Source organism: Schistocerca nitens, chromosome 7 (genome assembly GCF_023898315.1).
Source record: "Schistocerca nitens isolate TAMUIC-IGC-003100 chromosome 7, iqSchNite1.1, whole genome shotgun sequence".
NCBI classification, from domain to species: domain Eukaryota; kingdom Metazoa; phylum Arthropoda; class Insecta; order Orthoptera; family Acrididae; genus Schistocerca; species Schistocerca nitens.
Window position 1 is genome coordinate 189,401,362 of NC_064620.1, and position 19,425 is coordinate 189,420,786.

General features: G+C 42.7%; 1 protein-coding gene across 1 annotated transcript in view; it reads left to right on the plus strand.

The window, feature by feature from the left end:
* Window positions 1-19,425, plus strand: part of LOC126195528 (dynein beta chain, ciliary-like) — a 930,907-nt gene that overhangs the window by 905,728 nt on the left and 5,754 nt on the right. The window contains exon 53 of the mRNA XM_049934154.1: window positions 12,501-12,649. Within this exon, the coding sequence (XP_049790111.1) occupies window positions 12,501-12,649 (149 nt within the window). The remainder of the gene's footprint in view (window positions 1-12,500; window positions 12,650-19,425) is intronic.

A 19,425-nucleotide genomic window follows, 5' to 3' on the forward strand; every position in this document is an offset into this window, starting at 1 on the left:
CTCACTGTCTTCCTTACTCTTTCCTTTGTGTTCTTCTCCTTGCCTTCTCATTGCCTTCTTCTCCTTGCCTTCTCATTGCCTTCTTCTCCTTGCCTTCTCATTGCTTTCTTCTCCCTGCCTTCTCTAGTCTCCGCCTCGGCGTTTGAGACAGTCTGTCCTCTCTCTCCCTCTCTCTCTTCTTTTTCCTCTTCTTCCTTCCTCCCTGTGCGTGCCTGAAGGCCGACCCACGTGTTCGCACGCATAGCCGGTGACGGGGTAACGCGTAATTCCCCGCCCTGGGTAGACATGTAAGGCACGCACGTACCCCCTGGTAAAGGCCAGGCCCAGGGAGGGGTGATTGCCTGAGCTGATACTTTCTGACCATGCCGATTGGTCCCTCCGTCTGTTTCTCGGGAGGTGTGACCTGAGGTGTAAACATTCACGTAAGGCGGGAGTGCCCTCTAAGAGGGTTCCCACAAGGAAGGAGCGCGCCATCGGAGACGCTGGCAATCATGGGGGATTCCTCCGCAATGGATTTCACTCCATCTCTCTCGACTTCTGCCCAAAAACGGAAACATGACCAGCCACCAGTGACAAAAGTACTACCGCCTGCCCCACAGTTCCTCGTCGTTTCTCGCTCTGAGGACGGAAAGGATTTTTCCTCTGTCAACCCTTTCGTTATCCAGAAGGGCGTAGATGCCATAGCCGGATCTGTCAAATCTTGTACCAGGTTGCGTAACGGTACCTTGTTACTAGAAACTGAGAGTGCCTTTCAGGCACAAAAACTGCTTCGGGCCACACTCCTGTACACGTTCCCTGTCCGGGTGGAGGCTCACCGAACTTTGAATTCGTCTCGTGGTGTAGTCTATACTAGCTCCCTCGACGGATTGACTGGCGAGGAGATTCAATCTTTCCTCGCTGAGCAGGGCGTGACGGCTGTCCATAGGGTCATGAAAAAGGTCGACAATGACCTTGTACCGACCCGGACACTTTTCTTGACCTTCGATAGTGTTAAGCTGCCATCGCGCATCAAGGCGGGCTACGAGGTTATTTCTGTTCGCCCCTATGTCCCGACACCTACGCGCTGCTACCAGTGTCAGCATTTCAATCACACTCGACAGTCTTGTTCCAATGCGGCTAAATGTGTCACTTGTGGCAGGGATGCCCATGAGGGTGACTGTCCACCTCCGTCTTCTCGTTGTGTGAACTGTCAGGGTGACCATGCCGCATCCTCCCGCGACTGTCCTGTCTATAAGGAAGAACGCTGTATCCAAGAAATTCGGGTCAAAGAGAAAGTGTCCACCTCGGCTGCTCGCAAGCTATTGGCTAGTAGGAAGCCCACGCTGCTCCCAGCGGGGAAATACAGTACTGTCCTCGCCTCTCCTCGGACTACCAGGGAGGTGGCAACCCAGACATGCGATCTGACCTTCAGCACCACGGTCGTCCGTTCGGCCAGTGCTAAGATCACGCGGTCGACGTCTCCTCTTCGCCCCATCACCCCACAGACACCAGCCCCTTCATCAGCTTCTGCTAAGACGAAGACCCAGAAGTCTCATGCACGGGCCTTCAAGAAGGAACCGTCCCGTGCAGACTTCCTACGTACCTCGACCTCCCAGCCTTCGACCGGTACTTCCACCAAACGTCCTTCCAAGAAGGCTCATAGGAAGCACAGTTCTCCTTCTCCGCCACGGCGCATTTCTTCTCCTGCGCCACCCAGCGGTTGCCGCCCCAGGCCGTCATCCGTTCTGCCTGGCCGCACCGCTGGTAGCCGAACATCTGGCCGTTCACCGGCGGAGGAAGCTCCCCCTCCCGGCCATCTTCCCAAGATGGCCGATGAACCTATAGACCCAATGGACGATGACTGTCCGCCTACTGATAGCGGCGGCAGTGCTCGCTCGAAGCCAGGCCCTCAGCGGCCTTCGAGTTGACCCCTTCTTTCATCTTCCTTTTCTTCTTACGATGGCACTTCTTCACTGGAATATTCGCAGCATTCGCTCCAACCGAGAGGACTTGCAGTTGCTGCTCCGCTTGCACCATCCGCTCGTCGTAGCCCTCCAGGAAACGAAGCTACGCCCATGCAATCAAATTGCCTTGGCACACTACACCTCTGTGCGTTTTGACCTACCCCCTGTGGTAGGTATCCCGGCTCATGGAGGGGTTATGTTGCTGGTCCGGGATGATATTTACTACGATCCCATCACGTTGCACACCGGCCTGCAGGCAGTTGCCATCCGCATTACTCTCCCCACTTTTACATTTTCCATTTGTACCGTTTACACTCCATCGTCATCTGCCGTTACCAGAGCAGACATGATGCAACTTATTGCTCAGCTACCTGCACCATTTTTGTTAACTGGAGACTTCAATGCCCACCATCCCCTTTGGGGCTCTCCAGCATCCTGCCCAAGGGGCTCCCTGTTAGCAGACCTTTTCAACCAGCTCAGTCTTGTCTGCCTCAATACTGGCGCCCCTACTTTTCTTTCGGACACATCTCACACCTATTCCCATTTAGACCTCTCTATATGTACTCCCCAACTTGCACGCCGGTTTGAGTGGTATGCACTTTCTGATACATATTCGAGCGACCACTTCCTGTGTGTTATCCATCTCCTGCAGCATACCCCCTCTCCGTGCTCATCTAGTTGGACCATCTCCAAAGCAGACTGGGGGCTCTTCTCTTCCAGGGCGACCTTTCGGGATCAAACCTTCACAAGCTGCGATCGTCAGGTCGCACACCTCACGGAAGTCATTCTCGCTGCTGCTGAATATTCCATCCCTCACCCTACTTCTTCTCCACGTCGCGTACCGGTCCCCTGGTGGACCGCAGCATGTAGAGACGCTTTACGTGCTCGTCGACGTGCTTTACGCACCTTTAAACGCCACCCTACAGTGGCGAATTGTATCAATTATAAACGATTACGTGCACAGTGTCGTCGTATTATTAAAGAAAGCAAGAAAGCCAGCTGGGCTGCTTTCACAAGCATCTTCAACAGTTTTACTCCTTCTTCTGTTGTCTGGGGTAGCCTGCGCCGGCTATCTGGCACTATGGTCCACTCACCAGTTTCTGGCTTGACGGTCGCGAATGACGTCCTTGTGGCCCCTGAGGATGTCTCCAATGCCTTCGGCCACTTTTTCGCCGAGGTTTCGAGCTCCACTCATTACCACCCTGCCTTCCTCCCCCGCAAACAGGCAGAGGAGGCTAGGCCACCTAACTTCCGCTCCTCGAATCGTGAAAGTTATAATGCCCGATTCACCATGCGGGTACTCGAAAACGCACTTGGCCGATCACGGTCCTCCGCTCCAGGGCCTGATTCTATTCATATTCAGATGCTGAAGAACCTTTCTCCTGCGGGTAAAGGTTTTCTTCTTCGTACTTACAATCGCATCTGGATTGAGGGACATGTTCCCGCATGCTGGCGCGAGTCTATTGTTGTCCCGATTCCTAAGCCGGGGAAGGACAAGCACTTGCCTTCCAGTTATCGACCCATCTCGCTTACCAGCTGTGTCTGTAAAGTGATGGAGCGAATGGTTAACTCTCGATTGGTTTGGCTGCTCGAGACTCGACGCCTACTTACCAATGTACAATGTGGATTTCGTAGGCGCCGCTCTGCTGTTGACCATCTGGTTACCTTGTTGACCTTCATTATGAATAACTTCTTGTGGAAGCGCCCGACCGCGGCTGTGTTCTTTGATTTGGAGAAGGCTTACGACACCTGTTGGAGGGCGGGCATTCTCCGCACCATGCATACATGGGGCCTTCGTGGTCGCCTCCCTCTTTTTATTCATTCCTTTTTAATGGATCGACAGTTCAGGGTACGTGTGGGTTCTGTCCTGTCCAACACCTTTCGCCAGGAGAATGAGGTGCCACAGGGCTCAGTTTTGAGTGTCGCTCTCTTCGCCATCGCGATCAATCCAATAATGGATTGCCTCCCAGCTGATGTATCAGGCTCCCTTTTCGTGGACGATTTTACCATTTATTGTAGCGTGGAGACAACAAAATTTTTAGGTCTTACATTTGACAGGAAACTTAGCTGGTCTCCACATGTGTCATATTTGGCTGCCCGTTGTACCCGTTCTTTAAATGTCCTTTGTGTTCTCAGTGGTATGTCGTGGGGAGCGGATCGAACCATCCTGCTTCGTCTATATCGGTCAATCGTCCGCTCCACGCTGGATTATGGGAGCTTCGTATACTCCTCTGCACGGCCATCCATCTTATGCCGCCTCAACTCCATACAACATCGGGGTTTACGACTTGCGATCGGAGCGTTTTATACTAGTCCTGTAGAGAGTCTTCATGCTGACGCTGGCGAATTGCCACTCACCTACCGGCGCGATATACTGCTTTGTCGGTATGCCTGTCAGCTACTGTCAATGCCCGACCACCCGTCTTATCGTTCCTTTTTTGACGACTCTCTCGACCGTCAATACGGGTTGTATGTCTCTGCCCTGCTACCCCCTGGAGTTCGCTTTCGTCGCCTCCTTCAACACCTTAATTTTTCACTCCCTGCAACCTTTCGAGTGGGCGAGAGCCACACGCCACCTTGGCTCCAGGCTCAGGTCCGCATTCACCTTGACCTCAGCTCCCTCCCAAAAGAGGTTACCCCCGGTTTGGTCTACCACTCCCGTTTTGTTGAACTTCGTTCGGAGTTCATCAATATGACCTTCATTTATACAGATGGCTCAAAGACCAATGACGGGGTCGGGTGTTCTTTTATTGTCGGGGCACAAAGTTTCAAATACCGGCTCCATGGCCATTGTTCGGTCTTCACAGCTGAGCTCTTTGCCCTCTACCAGGCTGTTCTTTACATCTGCTGCCACCGACATTCTGCTTATGTCATCTGCTCCGATTCCCTGAGTGCCATCCAGAGCCTCAGTGATCCGTATCCGGTCCACCCTTTCGTGCACCGGATCCAACGCTCTCTTCAGCAGCTGGTGGATGTCGGTTCTCCGGTTAGCTTTATGTGGGTCCCTGGCCATGTCGGTATCCCTGGGAACGAAGCTGCAGATGCCGCGGCCAAGGCTGCGGTCCTCCAGCCTTGGACAGCTTCTTGTTGTGTCCCTTCGTCGGATTGTAGCAGGGTAATTTGTTGGCGCATTTTATCGCTGTGGCATGCCGATTGGGCTGCACTTACAGACAACAAGCTTCGGGCCTTGAAACCTCTTCCCGCGGCTTGGACGTCCTCCTCCCGTCCTTCTCGGTGGGAGGAGGTCGTTTTGGCCCGGTTACGCATTGGACACTGCCGGTTCAGCCATCGCCATCTGCTGACGGCTGCGCCGGCGCCGTTCTGCCCATGTGGGCAATTGCTGACGGTCCGCCACATTTTAATGTCCTGTCCGGATTTTAACACACTGCGTCTAGATCTTAACCTGCCATGTACTCTACATGCCATTTTAGCGGATGACCCACGAGCAGCTGCTCGCGTTCTTCGTTTTATCAATTTGACAAACCTCTCTTAGGACATTTGATGATGCTGTTTTTTAATCCTTTGCCTGTCAGTCTGTCTTTTATCGTGTTTTCCCTTTTAGTTGTTGTTTTAAACTTGTGCCTCGCGGTGCATTCTTAATGTAGTCAGGGCGCTAATGACCATTGAATTTGTGCGCCCTAAAACCACCAAAAAAAAAAAAAAAAACAAAAAAAAAAAAAAACAAAAAAAAACATGGGAGATTACAATCCCAGCTCTCACTGTGCACACACCCACACACACACACACACACATACACACACACAATGAAAATCATCTTGTCAGATCTAAAACTTAAAGGGATGATACAGTCACTTTGCAACACACTGCTATCTCCAGCCTAAAAGCTTAGGCCAGAGTCCACGATCATCAGCAAAAATAGAGAGCAGCTCTCAACATAAATTTAGTTCTGCCCATTCATCACAATCGAAAGTGCATCATCTAAAATTTGGTGTACAGTGATTTACATTGGACCTTTTGCTGGAGTAGAAGGACGAGGAGAAGGAGATTAGTGTTTAATGTCCTGCTGACGATGAGGTCATTAGAGATGAAGCACAAGCTTGGATTAGGTAAGGATGGGGGAAGGAAATCAGTTATGCCCTTTCAAAGGAACCATCTGCCTGAAGTGATTTATGGAAGTCAAGGGAAACCTAAATCAAGATAGCCGGACACGGGTTTGAATCGTCATCCTACCAAGTGCGAGTTCACCACCTCACTTTTTCTCTGGAGTAGGAATCATTGTGTGAGGGAAAAGTGCCTTATTTGGATATGGATCAGGTCACTTCATCCTTACAGAGTGAGAGACAGAAGGAATGCCACAGCTAGATTGTTGGCTTCACCAACCGCAGCATATTGTCTATCACTACCAGTGAATTCTCCTCCCACCAGCAAAATGACAGCCTGCAGGGGAGTAGCACATTGTGTCATGGCATATTCCCTGCAGGCCACCTTGATGGCTAAGTCTGCGTTTTCATTTCCCTGAATTCCTACATGCCCCAATACCCAGCAGAATGATACCTGCTTCCCACACAATTGAGGGACGTACAGTTGATCATGTATCAGCTAGACTATTTTCTCTGGTGGGTACATGTGCTGCTAAGATTGTGGGGAACTAAGTGAATCGCAGCAGGTGAGAAACTGTTTGCCTTGAAGACACCTCATCTGCTTGAGTGCCTTTAGGATCACATGGAACTCTGCAGTAAATACAGTATATTCATGAGGAAGGTAGATCCAAAGGACATAGTTAGGGAACACTACTTAACAGCCAAGGGAGTCCCCTTGTTTGGAAGTATCAGTATACAACTTTAAAACTGTGATGCCTTTCTAAAATGTTTGTTCAGAGTGTGAAACATGAAATCTGGAGTGAAATCTTTCTTATAATGTGGCAAGTCTAAAATAATTGTGGGTCTCTGTAGGAGACAAGTTGGTAATCAGCTCCAATCATGGTGTAAAACTTTAAAACCAGCCACACTCATCTAATTCACGGAGTTGCCTGAAGATAATTTGCCTCCAAGTAGCACCACAGTCCTTCTTGGTATCAAAAAATTTAGTTATAAGTTGATGCTGTCGTCGCAGGAAGACTGTTGTATAGGTGCTTCCAGGAGGATCAGGTTGTCAAAGGTGGAGCACACTGAAAGTGACGAAGGAGCTGTGCCCATCCACGCCAAGGTATTCCTCACGCTTCTAGTGAGGACAGAATTATGATAATTATTCGGATATGTGTACCTCTTCCCAAGTTTCAAAAGTGGATTTAAAATTGTCTTTTGTCATGAGTTGGGGAAGTCCTGGCAGCCAAATGAGGTTAAAAAGGGTGAGGAGGATTTCTTTTCTCCTCCCTGTGAGGTGCTGTAAGATGATATAATTGTTTTTCATGCCAGTTTATATTCTGAAGACTTTGATAAGGCCATTGAAACAAAAACATTTTGTTGGTGCTGTTGCACTGTCTGCCATGAGGGTCTGTTATCCTTTTCAGTATCAGAGCCAAACACTATTTCAGTGTAGGAAGGTTTTGTTGCTGGTCTAGTGGTGCAGGCTTGCAGCTGTGTTGGCAGTTGCAGGTCCATGTGCCTTGCTCAGCTGTCAAAGTCCGGGTGCCAACACTAGTATTCTGTATAGTCTACATCAGAGCTGAAGGAAATGACTTCACGAAACTGGGTGGCTGCACAGCCGTAAACACTTTCTTCACATTGGACTATGAGAGACATTGGATGACTTTAAATTCCTTACTTTCCTTCTCTTCAGCAAAGATAGAAAATTCCTTGCGCCAAACTGGGTGGGATTGAGGGCCATTAACATACATGGATTGGCAAGTACATGGAATACATGGTTCATCAGCAGTGGAGCCCCATCCTTCACACATAGCCTGACTTTTATAACCCATGACAGTGAGACTGAAGTGTCAACACTCACAGCAGCACACAGAGTTAGGTACATAGGGCCATCACAATATATTCAGGCAGTAAATTGAAGGTCAGGATAAGGGATAGTGATTCCTGGAGCTCACCTCCAATCCTTTTCATAAAATTCTGAATGTTAGTGACACATTTGCTTTCCCATTAGCATTAGAGTTCTTTGGTATATACATCCATAATGTCCTGGGAATTACAACTCCCTTACAAAAATTAAGCCCAGTGTGCAGCCCAGTGTTGATAGCATATTCTCCAAGGAGTTTGGCATTTAACAATTTATTCACTTGGGTAGCTTTCAGTGTCTCAATCAGGAGTGTGCCATTGCGCAGCCTCTTCATGGATTTGAGTTATCCTGCAAGTACCTCTACAATTGATGGCTATAGAAAGGCAACTATTTTTCAAATGAAGCTTCCATTGTCTTTCACATCAATAAATACATTATCTACCATGGGGTTGGTCTGTTACTGTTACTTTCTCTTACATTCACAGCCACCTCACATGGACTGGCCACATGATGTCTCTTGGGAGTCTCTGTGTTTATACAGTCCAACAGACTTAATGGAACTCCCACAAGCAGCTGGGGGAGTAAGTGTACACCCAGACAGAGACCTGCTTGCCTGGGTAAGCCTTCTAATATTGAGGTGCTCTTCCATCTCAATAGCCAAGGTTCTCATCAGTGTAGAGCACACGTTGAGATTGAGATTTTTTAATAGAGGTTCATACCATATTCATGATCCGTGTAGATATGTTGAAATCCCCATTCCCTATGACACACAATGTTTCTCACTGAAGCATGCGCAGAGCTTACAGTTAACAGAGGACTGGCAGTGGTTACCAGTACCCAGACCAAGAAAGCCACACCCTCCATGTCTGTGTCAAGCAAATGAGTTCTGGCCTCCCTGAGGTGCTCACCATTTGTCATGAGGTGCTCACCATTTGTCATGACCCAAGAGGCACATGTCACTTATTGTTTGTAATGGGTGCAGTGAGCATTATCCTTCTGTGAGAATTAGGTTGGAGCTATCCATTCTGTAGTACTGATGTCAATCACTGTCCTTTTACCATACCCCTGACTCAGGTGATACAGTTGCTGAATAATTCAAAGAAAACTTCAGCCTCATTTCAAATAGGTACCCTACTCATACAATTATAGTTGATGACTTCAATCTACACTCAATATATCAGCAAAATACATTATTACAGTTGGTGGTAGGCATAAAACATTGTCCACAAATGTACTGAATGTTTCCTCCGAAAATTACTTCGAACAACTAGTACAAGAACACACTCAAAGTGTAAATGGTTGCAAAAACATGCTTGACCTCTTTGCATCAAATAATTCTGAGCAAATAGGGAGCATCATGATGGTTACAGGAATTAGTGACTATAAGGTCATTGTATATTGAGCAAGCAGTAAAGGAAACAAAAGAAAAATTCAGAGTAGGAATTAAAATCCATGGAGAAGAAATAAAAACTTTGAGGTTCACCGATGACATTGTAATTCTGTCAGAGACAGCAAAGGACCTGGAAGAGCAGCTGAATGGAATGGATAGTGTCTTGAAAGGAGGATATAAGATGAACATCAACAAAAGCAAAACGAGGATAATGGAATGTAGTCAAATTAAATCGGGTGATGCTGCAGGAATTAGATAAGGAAATGAGAAGCTTAAAGTAGTAAATGAGTTTTGCTATTTGGGGAGCAAAATAACTGACGATGGTCGAAGTGGAGAGGATATAAAATGTAGACTGGCAATGGCAAGGAAAGCGTTTCTGAAGAAGAGAAATTTGTTAAAATCGAGTATAGATTTAAGTGTCAGAAGTCGTTTCTGAAAGTATTTGTATGGAGTGTAGCCATGTAATAGAAGCTTTCGAAATGTGGTGCTACAGAAGAATGTTGAAGATCAGATGGGTAGATCACATAATTAATGAGGAGGTATTGAACAGAATTGGGGAGAAGAGAAATTTTTGGCACAACTTGACTAGAAGAAGGGATCAGTTGGTAGGTCTGATTCTGAGGCATCAAGGGATCGCCAATTTAGTATTGGAGGACAGCGTGAAGGGTAAAAAATGTAGAGGGAGACCAAGAGATAAATACCATAAACAGATTCAGAAGGATGTAAGTTGCAGTAGCTACTGGGAGATGAAGAAGCTTGCACAGGATAGAGTAGCATGGAGAGCTGCATCAAACCAGTCTCTGGACTGAATACCACAACAACAACAACAAAAACAACGTCACTGTAGCAAAATAACACTGTAACATCTGCATCCTCCAGAAATAGATGCAAAATATGTCTATTTAGAAAATCAATTAAAATCACTTGACTCCTTCCTAAGAAACATTTTCCACCCCTTCCAATCTGACTACGTAGGTGTAGACCAGTGTGGTTTAAATTCAAAGAAATAGTCTTTATCACAAATGAGAGATATATACCAAATAAATTAATAAGAGATGGTACTGATCCCCCATGGTGCACCAAACAGGACATAACACTGTTGGAGAAGCAATAAAAAAAACACACCAAGTTTAAAAGAATGCAAAACCAGCAAGATTGTTTAAGTCTCACAGCAGATATAAAGTCATAAAATCAATGCACCATGCTTTTAATAGTTACCACAATGAAAATCTTGTCTCAAAATCTGGCAGAAAACACAAAGAAATTCTGATTGTATTTGAAGTACACCAGTGGCAATAAGCAGTCAATACCATCACTGCATGACAGCATCAGTAATGTTTCTGATGACTGTGCCACTAAAGCAGACTTACTGAACACTGTTTTCTGAAATTCCTTAATCAAAGAAGATGCAATAAATATTCCAGAGTTTGAATTAAAAACAACATGAGTAACTTAAACACAGATATTCTTGGTGTAGCAAACTCATAAATCAAGGAATAAACGCAAGGCCTAAGGTTCAGATTGTTCACCAGTTAGGTTCCATCCGGAGTATGCATCTTGTACAACCACTCGCTCGTCAGAGGATCCATAACCAAAGACAAGAAAGTTGCTCAGGTAACACCAATACTCAAGACAGGAAATAAGGGTAATCCCTGAATTACAGACCCATACCATGTCAATTTGCCATAGGATTTGGGAGCATACACTGTTCGAACATTAAATTATTGCAAAGAAAATCATTTAATGACAAATTGCCACCAAAGATTCAGAAAATATTGTTCTTGTGAAACACAACTAGTTCTTTACTCTCATTGCAGTAATGAGTGCTGTTGACAGGGGATGTCAAACTAATACTATATTTTAGATATCCGGAAGGCTTTTGACACCATTCCTCAGAAGTGATTGCTAATCAAATTGTGTGCCTACATGTCAGAAAGGTTGCAGTTCATAATAACTGAAAGAAAGTGGCTGAGTAAAACAGAAGTAATATCTGACATTCCCCAAGAAAGTATTATAGGCCCTTTTCTGTTCCTAATCGGTATTAAATAATTTTGGAGACATCCCAGCAGCCCTCTTGGATTTTTTGCAGATGATGCTGTCATTTAGCATATTGGAAAGTTATCGGATGATCAAACCCAACTGCAAAATGATTTAGACAAGAGATCTGTATAGTGCGAAAAGTGGCAATTAACACTAAATAATGAAGAGTGTAAAGTCACCTAACTGAGTACTAAAGGAAATCCATTACACTTTGGTTACAAGCTAATCACACACATTTAAAGGCTGTAACTTCAGCTAAATACTTAGGGATTACAGTTACAAATAACTTAAATTGGAAAGTCATGTAGTGTGGGGAAAGCAAACCAAAGACTGGTATTTATTGGCAAAACACTTAGAAAATGCAATAGGCCTACTAAAGAGACTGCCTACACTACGCGTAACTGTCCTTCATGAAATAGGGACGAGAGTTCCACGGACATGATTAGCAAATTGGGGTGGCAATTATTAAAACAAAAACCTTTTTGTTGCAGAAGGATCTTCTCATGAAATTTCAATCAACAAATTTCTCTTCTGAATGTGAAAATATTTTGTTGGCACTCACCTACATATGGAGAACTGGCCGTCATAATAAAATGAGATATATCAGAGCTTGCACAGAAATATTTAAGTGTTCATTTTTCTCATGTGCTGCCAGCCCCTTAATTTGATTTGCAGAGTAATCATGCAGATTTAGATGTAGCAAGAATGACAGATGAAATGTCAAATTCAGGTAGATTGTTTGATTCTATGTAGAGACTTTGTGCTGGGCATTTATATTGAGAGAAGTTTGATGTTATATATTCAGTGGTGTATTTGGTTGTTATCAATATATAGTTTATTCAACAGAAATTTAGTGTAGAGTTTTTAGTAACAGAATTTATGAGGTAGTCGGTGAAGAAGTCTGTCATAGCTTTTCAAGAGGGCACAGTCAGAATATGTGAAGAGTTAATGAACAGTATATGTTAAACAACACTTGTCCAGAAAACTAGAACACTACGAGCTGCTGCCTCCACTCCCAACCAGCAGTTGCCCTTTGCCAGCCCTTGCTCCCACTCCCTGCCTCAATGTAGAAATCCCTTTCAGAATGCATCAGTTTGTTATTTTTGTTATAATAATGTTCATATATGTATCTTTCATCATTTAAATGCATTTTGATAGTATCATTTTAGTGCTCATGTAATTTTTGACTGCTGTGATAATCAGTAAAAAATTTTCAGCTCCCTTCAGCAGTCTGGCTGGCAGGATTCTTCAACCCACAGTCTTTCCTCACAGCAATTATGCAATCCACTGCACGTAAAAATGAATGGCCACTGGATAAAATGTGCCTCCACACTGATGTCACAAAGAAGCAGAAAGAAGAGTTCAGGTAAACATAATTTGCAGAAAAATTAGGTAGCTGAGATGATAAAGTACTTCTGGAACCTATTGTTGTAAGTTCAACTGAATGTGCTCCAATTGCACCAAGCACTGGAACTTATTCTTGAAACATTTTGTATCAACTGCAATAAACATAGTTGAATTTGATTAGCTTTAATTCTGTAAATTATGTAGCATGTGTACAGGTTTGTGCATGTGATTTAGGGGGAGGGGGGGGGGGCAGTCAAATTGTGTTTTGTGTATGGAGTAAGAGATCACACAGTATTTTCTTCTCTAACATGCTAATATCTAATCTATGATACGTAAACATAGATAGTCCACAAGCAGTTGTAGAGTCACATGACAAGAGTTCCATTATTTGTTCCTATATGTACTTGCAACACTCATGAATGGACATAATCTCTCTCATGTTCGTATTAGAAACTGTCAGTGGGATCATTTTACATTTTCTCAAACAGTGATACTTTACTGGTTCCCAGTAGTGTTTCATGATAATGACTGTTGTTCATTACATATTGATGGATCTGCCCAGTTACTTTTTTTTTTAATCGTTTTTAATCCAGCCTAGTATTACCCAAACTCTTATGCAGATCTACAATTTCTCGTGATTTTTCTGATAATTTAAGTCATCTGTTTGCCCTCTCTATGATTGTTAATGTCCATGTTCATTTAACTAAATCTAGATATTTAATGGGTTTTACCCAATGCAGAGCACAATCTGATGCCCTACTCAAAAGTGATACACTTTTTTCATATTTTTTTAATGTTATATGGTACATGAGAGTGTGATCACTAGCACCCAAATTTTTTCCCTACTTATGCAGCTACCATTCATTATAGCAGTGAGCTATCACAACCGGCAAATTCCCAGCACTTGATGTGCAAAAGAAGAGGTGACCATTTTAATATTAAACAAAAGCAACTAATTTTTTAAAACAATTTTTCTATCACCATAGTCTTCTTTTCAGCCAACTAATGAAGCCTTTTAAAAAAAACTGCCACCTGACGGGTTAATAATATTTGAGCTGTTTAAGGAATGAAGAGATGAAACAATTTATATCTAACTAGGGTTTCACTGTATGTATGATTGTGTTACTCTGCAAAAGAAAGAAAGAAAAAAAAAAAGAAAAGAAAATACCTCCTTCTCATTGTAAAATGTGTTTTTTTGGCTGAAATTGTTTGCTGTGGAATGAGAATTGTTGTCACAGGTCTGGTGTAACCTGAGTCACCAATGTTTCATTTCCAGTGACAACTTGTCTTAAAAATTCTTCACCTTTGTGTGCCACAGAAGTAAATTCAAAGCATGGACTTTTTGATTGGTTTTGTGTACCCAAGTCAGCATTTTTGGTAATGAGTGCCAGCATAACTGTTTGTAGTTTAAGCATTCCACACGAATTTAGTAAAGAACACTTTTTGAAATTTGAAGAAACTCATTAAATCAAGACAAAGTCATAAAGTATCTAATTTTTAACTTTTTCGTGAATTATTTGAACTAAGTCTTCAGATGATAGATGGTTACCCCCTTTCTATTTCATCATAAACATAAGTACACCCATTTTTAAATACTGTGATTCTGTTTCTTACCATTCCAATGCTCATAGTGCTTTTTTGATAATATTCAAAAAACTAGAAAACTAAACACTTTTGATAGCAAGAAACTGAATACTTGTATTTCACATTAGTAGGATTTTCAGTTAACTGAAGAATTTAAAATGAACACAAACAAATGCTCCATTGTGGTACCTGCAGGCAGACAAAATAACAGTAGCCTTAGTCCACTGTTCCCTGCACTGAAACTTGAGTTTATTGTGTTTTCTCACTCTGTAATTCTAGTGAAGCCAGCTGGTACCTTTAAAGAGCAGTAGAAGGCCTGTTAATAGTTCTTTATTAGACACAATTTCTTCAGGAATTAATAAGCTGGGTATGCTGTGTTTCGGCTTCCAACACTTTGCATTGTAAGATTGTGGTGATGTGGTTTCATCCCCCTTCTCTGCATAATTTGCACTTAGGGACTTCTTCCCCCATATCCATTATGTGTAGCTGTTTTTTGAAGTTCCCATGGCCACTTATCAGTCCTACCATGAGCTTATATTGTCTCCTGCTCAAGCCCAGGATTACAGGACGTATCTTGAAACATGGCTTCTGTATCAATGGCTTGCCATTTTTCTGTTTTTGGAACATTCTGTGTGATCCTTCCTAATCCAACTATGTACTTTTGTTCTTATGATCACCTTAGTGATGGTTAGGGCAGAATTTGGTCCAATAAATGGAATAATCGCACCTGTCATGATCAGCCTAACACCTTGTTCATTGCCACTGAATCCTGAGTGACTAGGGATCCACAGCAGATTTACCCTGTTACTTTTGCCTAGCCTCACAAGGTCTTCATGGCATTCTGAAATGACTTTTATCTTGTTGTAGGGACTGTTAGAGATTTCAGAGCTGCTTGACTGTCTTGCTGTAGTGGTAACACCGGTTCCCATTGTAATGGATCTGGGAGATGTGTTATTTTCTACCAGATTTGTCAATACCAAATTGTAAATGTTTTCTTATATTTTTGTCAGAATTTTTTTATTGTAATTTGCCTTATCTTATGTTAATTTACTTATATTTTTGAGAATGACAGCATATTGATTACTATTAGTAGATGTGACGAAGAATATCAAAGAGACTGGTTATAAGTGGAAGCTTGTGTGTTGTGTCAAATGTCTTTGACGCTGGAGTCGTCTTTGACTGTAGTCAGTCGGCAGTTAACTCTTGGTGTGTGTTGACGGTAGAACAATGTGCAGGTCAGAATTATAAACTTTAAGAAGAAACCACATTCGAAGAAATGGTATTTGAAGCACCAAAAATGAGGCAAATGCATTGAACCAGGTAATTTCTGCAGCCGACAAAGATGCATTGTGGAATCATACTTCCACTAGACAACTGAAGCTAAGACCAATATCGCCTTGTAAACATCTAACGGAAAAGGTACTGTCACGAAATATGCCAAATTTAAGTAAATAAAACTAGTGAGCATATTTCACCATCAGATCACCAAAGTTAAATGCTGTAAGACTGGGGCTAGCACTTAGATGGGTGACCATCCGGTCTGCTGAGCACTGTTGGCAAGCGGGGTGCACTAAGCCCTTGTGACGCAAACTGAGGAGCTACTTGATTGAGAAGTAACAGCTCCAGTCTCATAAAATTACATACAGCCAGGAGAGCTGTGTGCTGACCACAGGCCCTTCCGTATCCACATCCAGTGATGCCTGTGGGTTGAGGGTAACACAGCAACCAGTCTGTACCATTGGGCCTTCATGGCCTCTTCAGTTGGAGTTTTTGTTTTTTGACCGTCTAAATTAATCTAGATGCTGCAAACCTTTTATCACCTTCACAGATTCTCCTTGATGCACAATCTAATAGTAGATATTTCTGCCTGCTATACTGTGGCCAGCATCTCTACAGAGATTGCATATCACTTCTTTAATTTATTTGCTATTGTGTTTCTACGTGTTGCATGCTTGCATGTGCTATGTTGCCAGACCTCTAAACATATTTCCACTTCACTGTTCATTGTTGTAGTGTTTACATCACAGCTTTCCATCAGATAGGAAACAATCGTGCTCCCATTTGTTGTCGTGGTGTCATGTGGGACAGTGCTTGTAACGTACTTAGTTGCCTGCCTTGTACTTGTGTGAAACCTGCATCATTTATGGAGTTGTGAAAAATCGATGGTGATCAGTGCTCATGCTTTGCGGCCAAAAAAAAAAAAAAAAAAAAAAAAAAAAAAAAAAAAAAAAAAAAAAAAAGCAGGGCACCAGCAGTTCCATATCACAGCCAGTACAGAGAATGTCTCGGTATTAGTGGAAGTACAATGAAGCAGCAAATTTCAAAATAATATAGAGGAACTTCAAGTCTTGTATCACCAAAAAAGGAGTTCTGGTAGGAGACAGAAGTTAGTATAGAATGAGTTTACACAGGGAGTTATGAGAAGAAAAATCCATGAGTTCTATGTGGAAAAGCAGTTTGCAACAGTGGCAGCCATATTGGGAAAACTGACAACTGAAGTGGAAGATTTTCCTGATAGGAGTGAAACAGCCCTTTGGCATGTCATTCAAAAATTGGGCTTCAGAAACAAAAACTTCAACAAAAAACCTGTGCTGATGAAATATAATCAAGTAGCAAGAAAAAGATGAGTTCTTTCAGGGAATAAGACACTTACGCAACATTGGATGGACTATTTATCACACTGATGAGAGTTGGTGTGGTGTAAATCATACCTGTTTTGCTGGCAGGAACAAAAAACAGCTTTAAGCATCAAAAAATGTGTACAATTATCACAGAGGAACCGTTCAAGAGTGGAATGGCTGGAAAGGAGGAATTCAAGCACCGTACAGTTCTGGAAAAGGGATTATAATTTGCCATATTGGGAATGGAGATGATTTCATGCATAATGCTGGCTTATGTTCTATTGGGCAAAAAGGAGGTGCAGATTATCATTCTGAAATGAATGCCAGACACTTTGAAGAGTGGTTTAGGAATGTACTTGAAAAATTACGTGAAAGATCTAGGACTGTTTTATATGTGGCTCCATATCACACAATGATAAATCTAGTGACATGAAATCGATCTGTGAAATGGAGAAAGGATTCTATTATTGAATGGATCGAAAGTGATTATGTAGAGGTTCCATCTAATGCAGTGTCATATGAGGAATTTACTAGAGCTGGCCTACTGGAACATGCAGGACTGCACTGCAGGGTGCAGGAATACCTTTTGGAAACTATAGTGCAATCAGTGGACAAGGAAACTACACTTCTGTAGTTGCCTGTAAATTGAAAGCCATTGAACATACTTGGGCATTTGTCAAGATCAAGGCAACAAAGGAGAACAATAATTTTAAAATAAATGATACTTTACAGTTGTGTCAGTGTGCTCTGGAAAGTGTTACTCAAAGTGTCTGGAGGAATTCAGTGAGTCATGTAAACAAACTTGAAAACAGTTATGCACAAAGAGCCTACTGTCTTGACGTAGCAGTAGAACTGCTGCTGATCAAAGTAGATGACTGCAATAGCAGCAGCAAGACCTCAGCCAGCAGTGAAAGCGATTAAGGAAGGTTTTATTTCTGTCATCATTCTTTGCTGCAAAATTTATTCGAGCTAATCGACTTTTTTATTTACTGTTGAAACGTGCTAACAAATGTTCATTTATTGTGAGCTGCTTGCATATCAAGCATTTATTTGCAATTTCCCTGTACTGGAACGCGACTATGAAGTTGCCATTCTTCGCCGATGAACAGGCACTTAGTATTAGAATAGTGGTGGCACGCTGGTATGACAACTACACTCCACCACAGCCTCGCATATATTACAGCTACTATCACAATTGCTTTACAAACTCTTAACTAACGAACACAAGGAGCGGTCATTAGTAAATACATATGATGTAACCAACAAAAGTTCAAGCTCAACACCAGTGCCTTCCCTTTCACAATACCAGGTGTACCGGTATAAAATGAGCATTTTTTTGTGAAAATGAAACACTAATTTTGAATTAAAAAGTAAAAAATTTTTATTCAAAGTACTGACCATTGCTTTCTATACATTTTGACAACCTTTCTGGCAATTTGTGGACACCACGCCAATAGAAATGTTCGTCTTTTGAAGCAAACCAATCAGACACCCAATTTTCGACTTCTTCGTAGGAATCGAAGTGTTCCTCTACCACTGCGTGTCCCAATGATGAAAACAAATGGTAGTCAGAAGGGGCCAAGTCTGGTGAATACGGTGGGTAGGGTAGCAGCTACCAGCCGAGTGTTTTTTATTGTATCGTGAACCAGTTTTGCTTTGTGTGTAGGTGCATTGTCGTGTAAAAATATTACTTTGCCATGTCTTCTGGCCCATTCTGGTCTTTTTTTGATCAACGCATAGTTCAAATTGATCATTTGTTGTCTGTAGCGATTAGTATTCACAGTTCCACCAGGTTTTAGAAGCTCGTGATACACCACACCTTTCTGATCCCACCAAACACAGAGCATTGTCTTCTTGCCAAATCTATCTGGTTTTGCAGTCGATGTTGATGGTTTCCCGGATTAACCCATGATTTTTCCCATTTAGGATTCATAAAATAAATCCATTTTTCATTGCCAGTAACAATTCGATGCAAAATTGATTTTCTTTCATGTCTTTGAAGCAAAATTTGACAAATGGTTTTTCGGTTTTCCATGTCTTTCATTCAATTCATGTGGCACCCATTTTCCACACTTTTGGATCTTTCCCATAGCTTTTAAACGGTCAGAAATTGTTTGTTGTGCAACATTTAGCATTGCTGCCATGTGCTTCTGACTCAAAGTATCATCTTCATCCAATATTGCTTGTAATTCGGCATCTTCGAACTTTTTTGGTGGTCTTCCACGTTCTTCATTTCTTACATCAAAATCATTATTTCTGAACCATTGAAACCATCTTTTGCATGTTGCTTCTGATAGATCACGATCACCATATGCCTCGACAAGCATTCGATATGACTCTTCAGCACTTTTTTTCAAATGAAATAAAAAAATTAATGCTTTCCGCAAATCATCATTTTCTGGTACAAAATTCGACATTGTTAACATGATGAACACATATGATGTTGTTTGTTCCATGACTTGATGTATACTAAATATTTTTGACAGATGTCATACCAACCAAACAAAAAAAAATTAAGGCTCGTTCACAACAAATGTTCCCTATCGACACATTTGCATCTTAACACTCATTTCATACCAGTACACCTGGT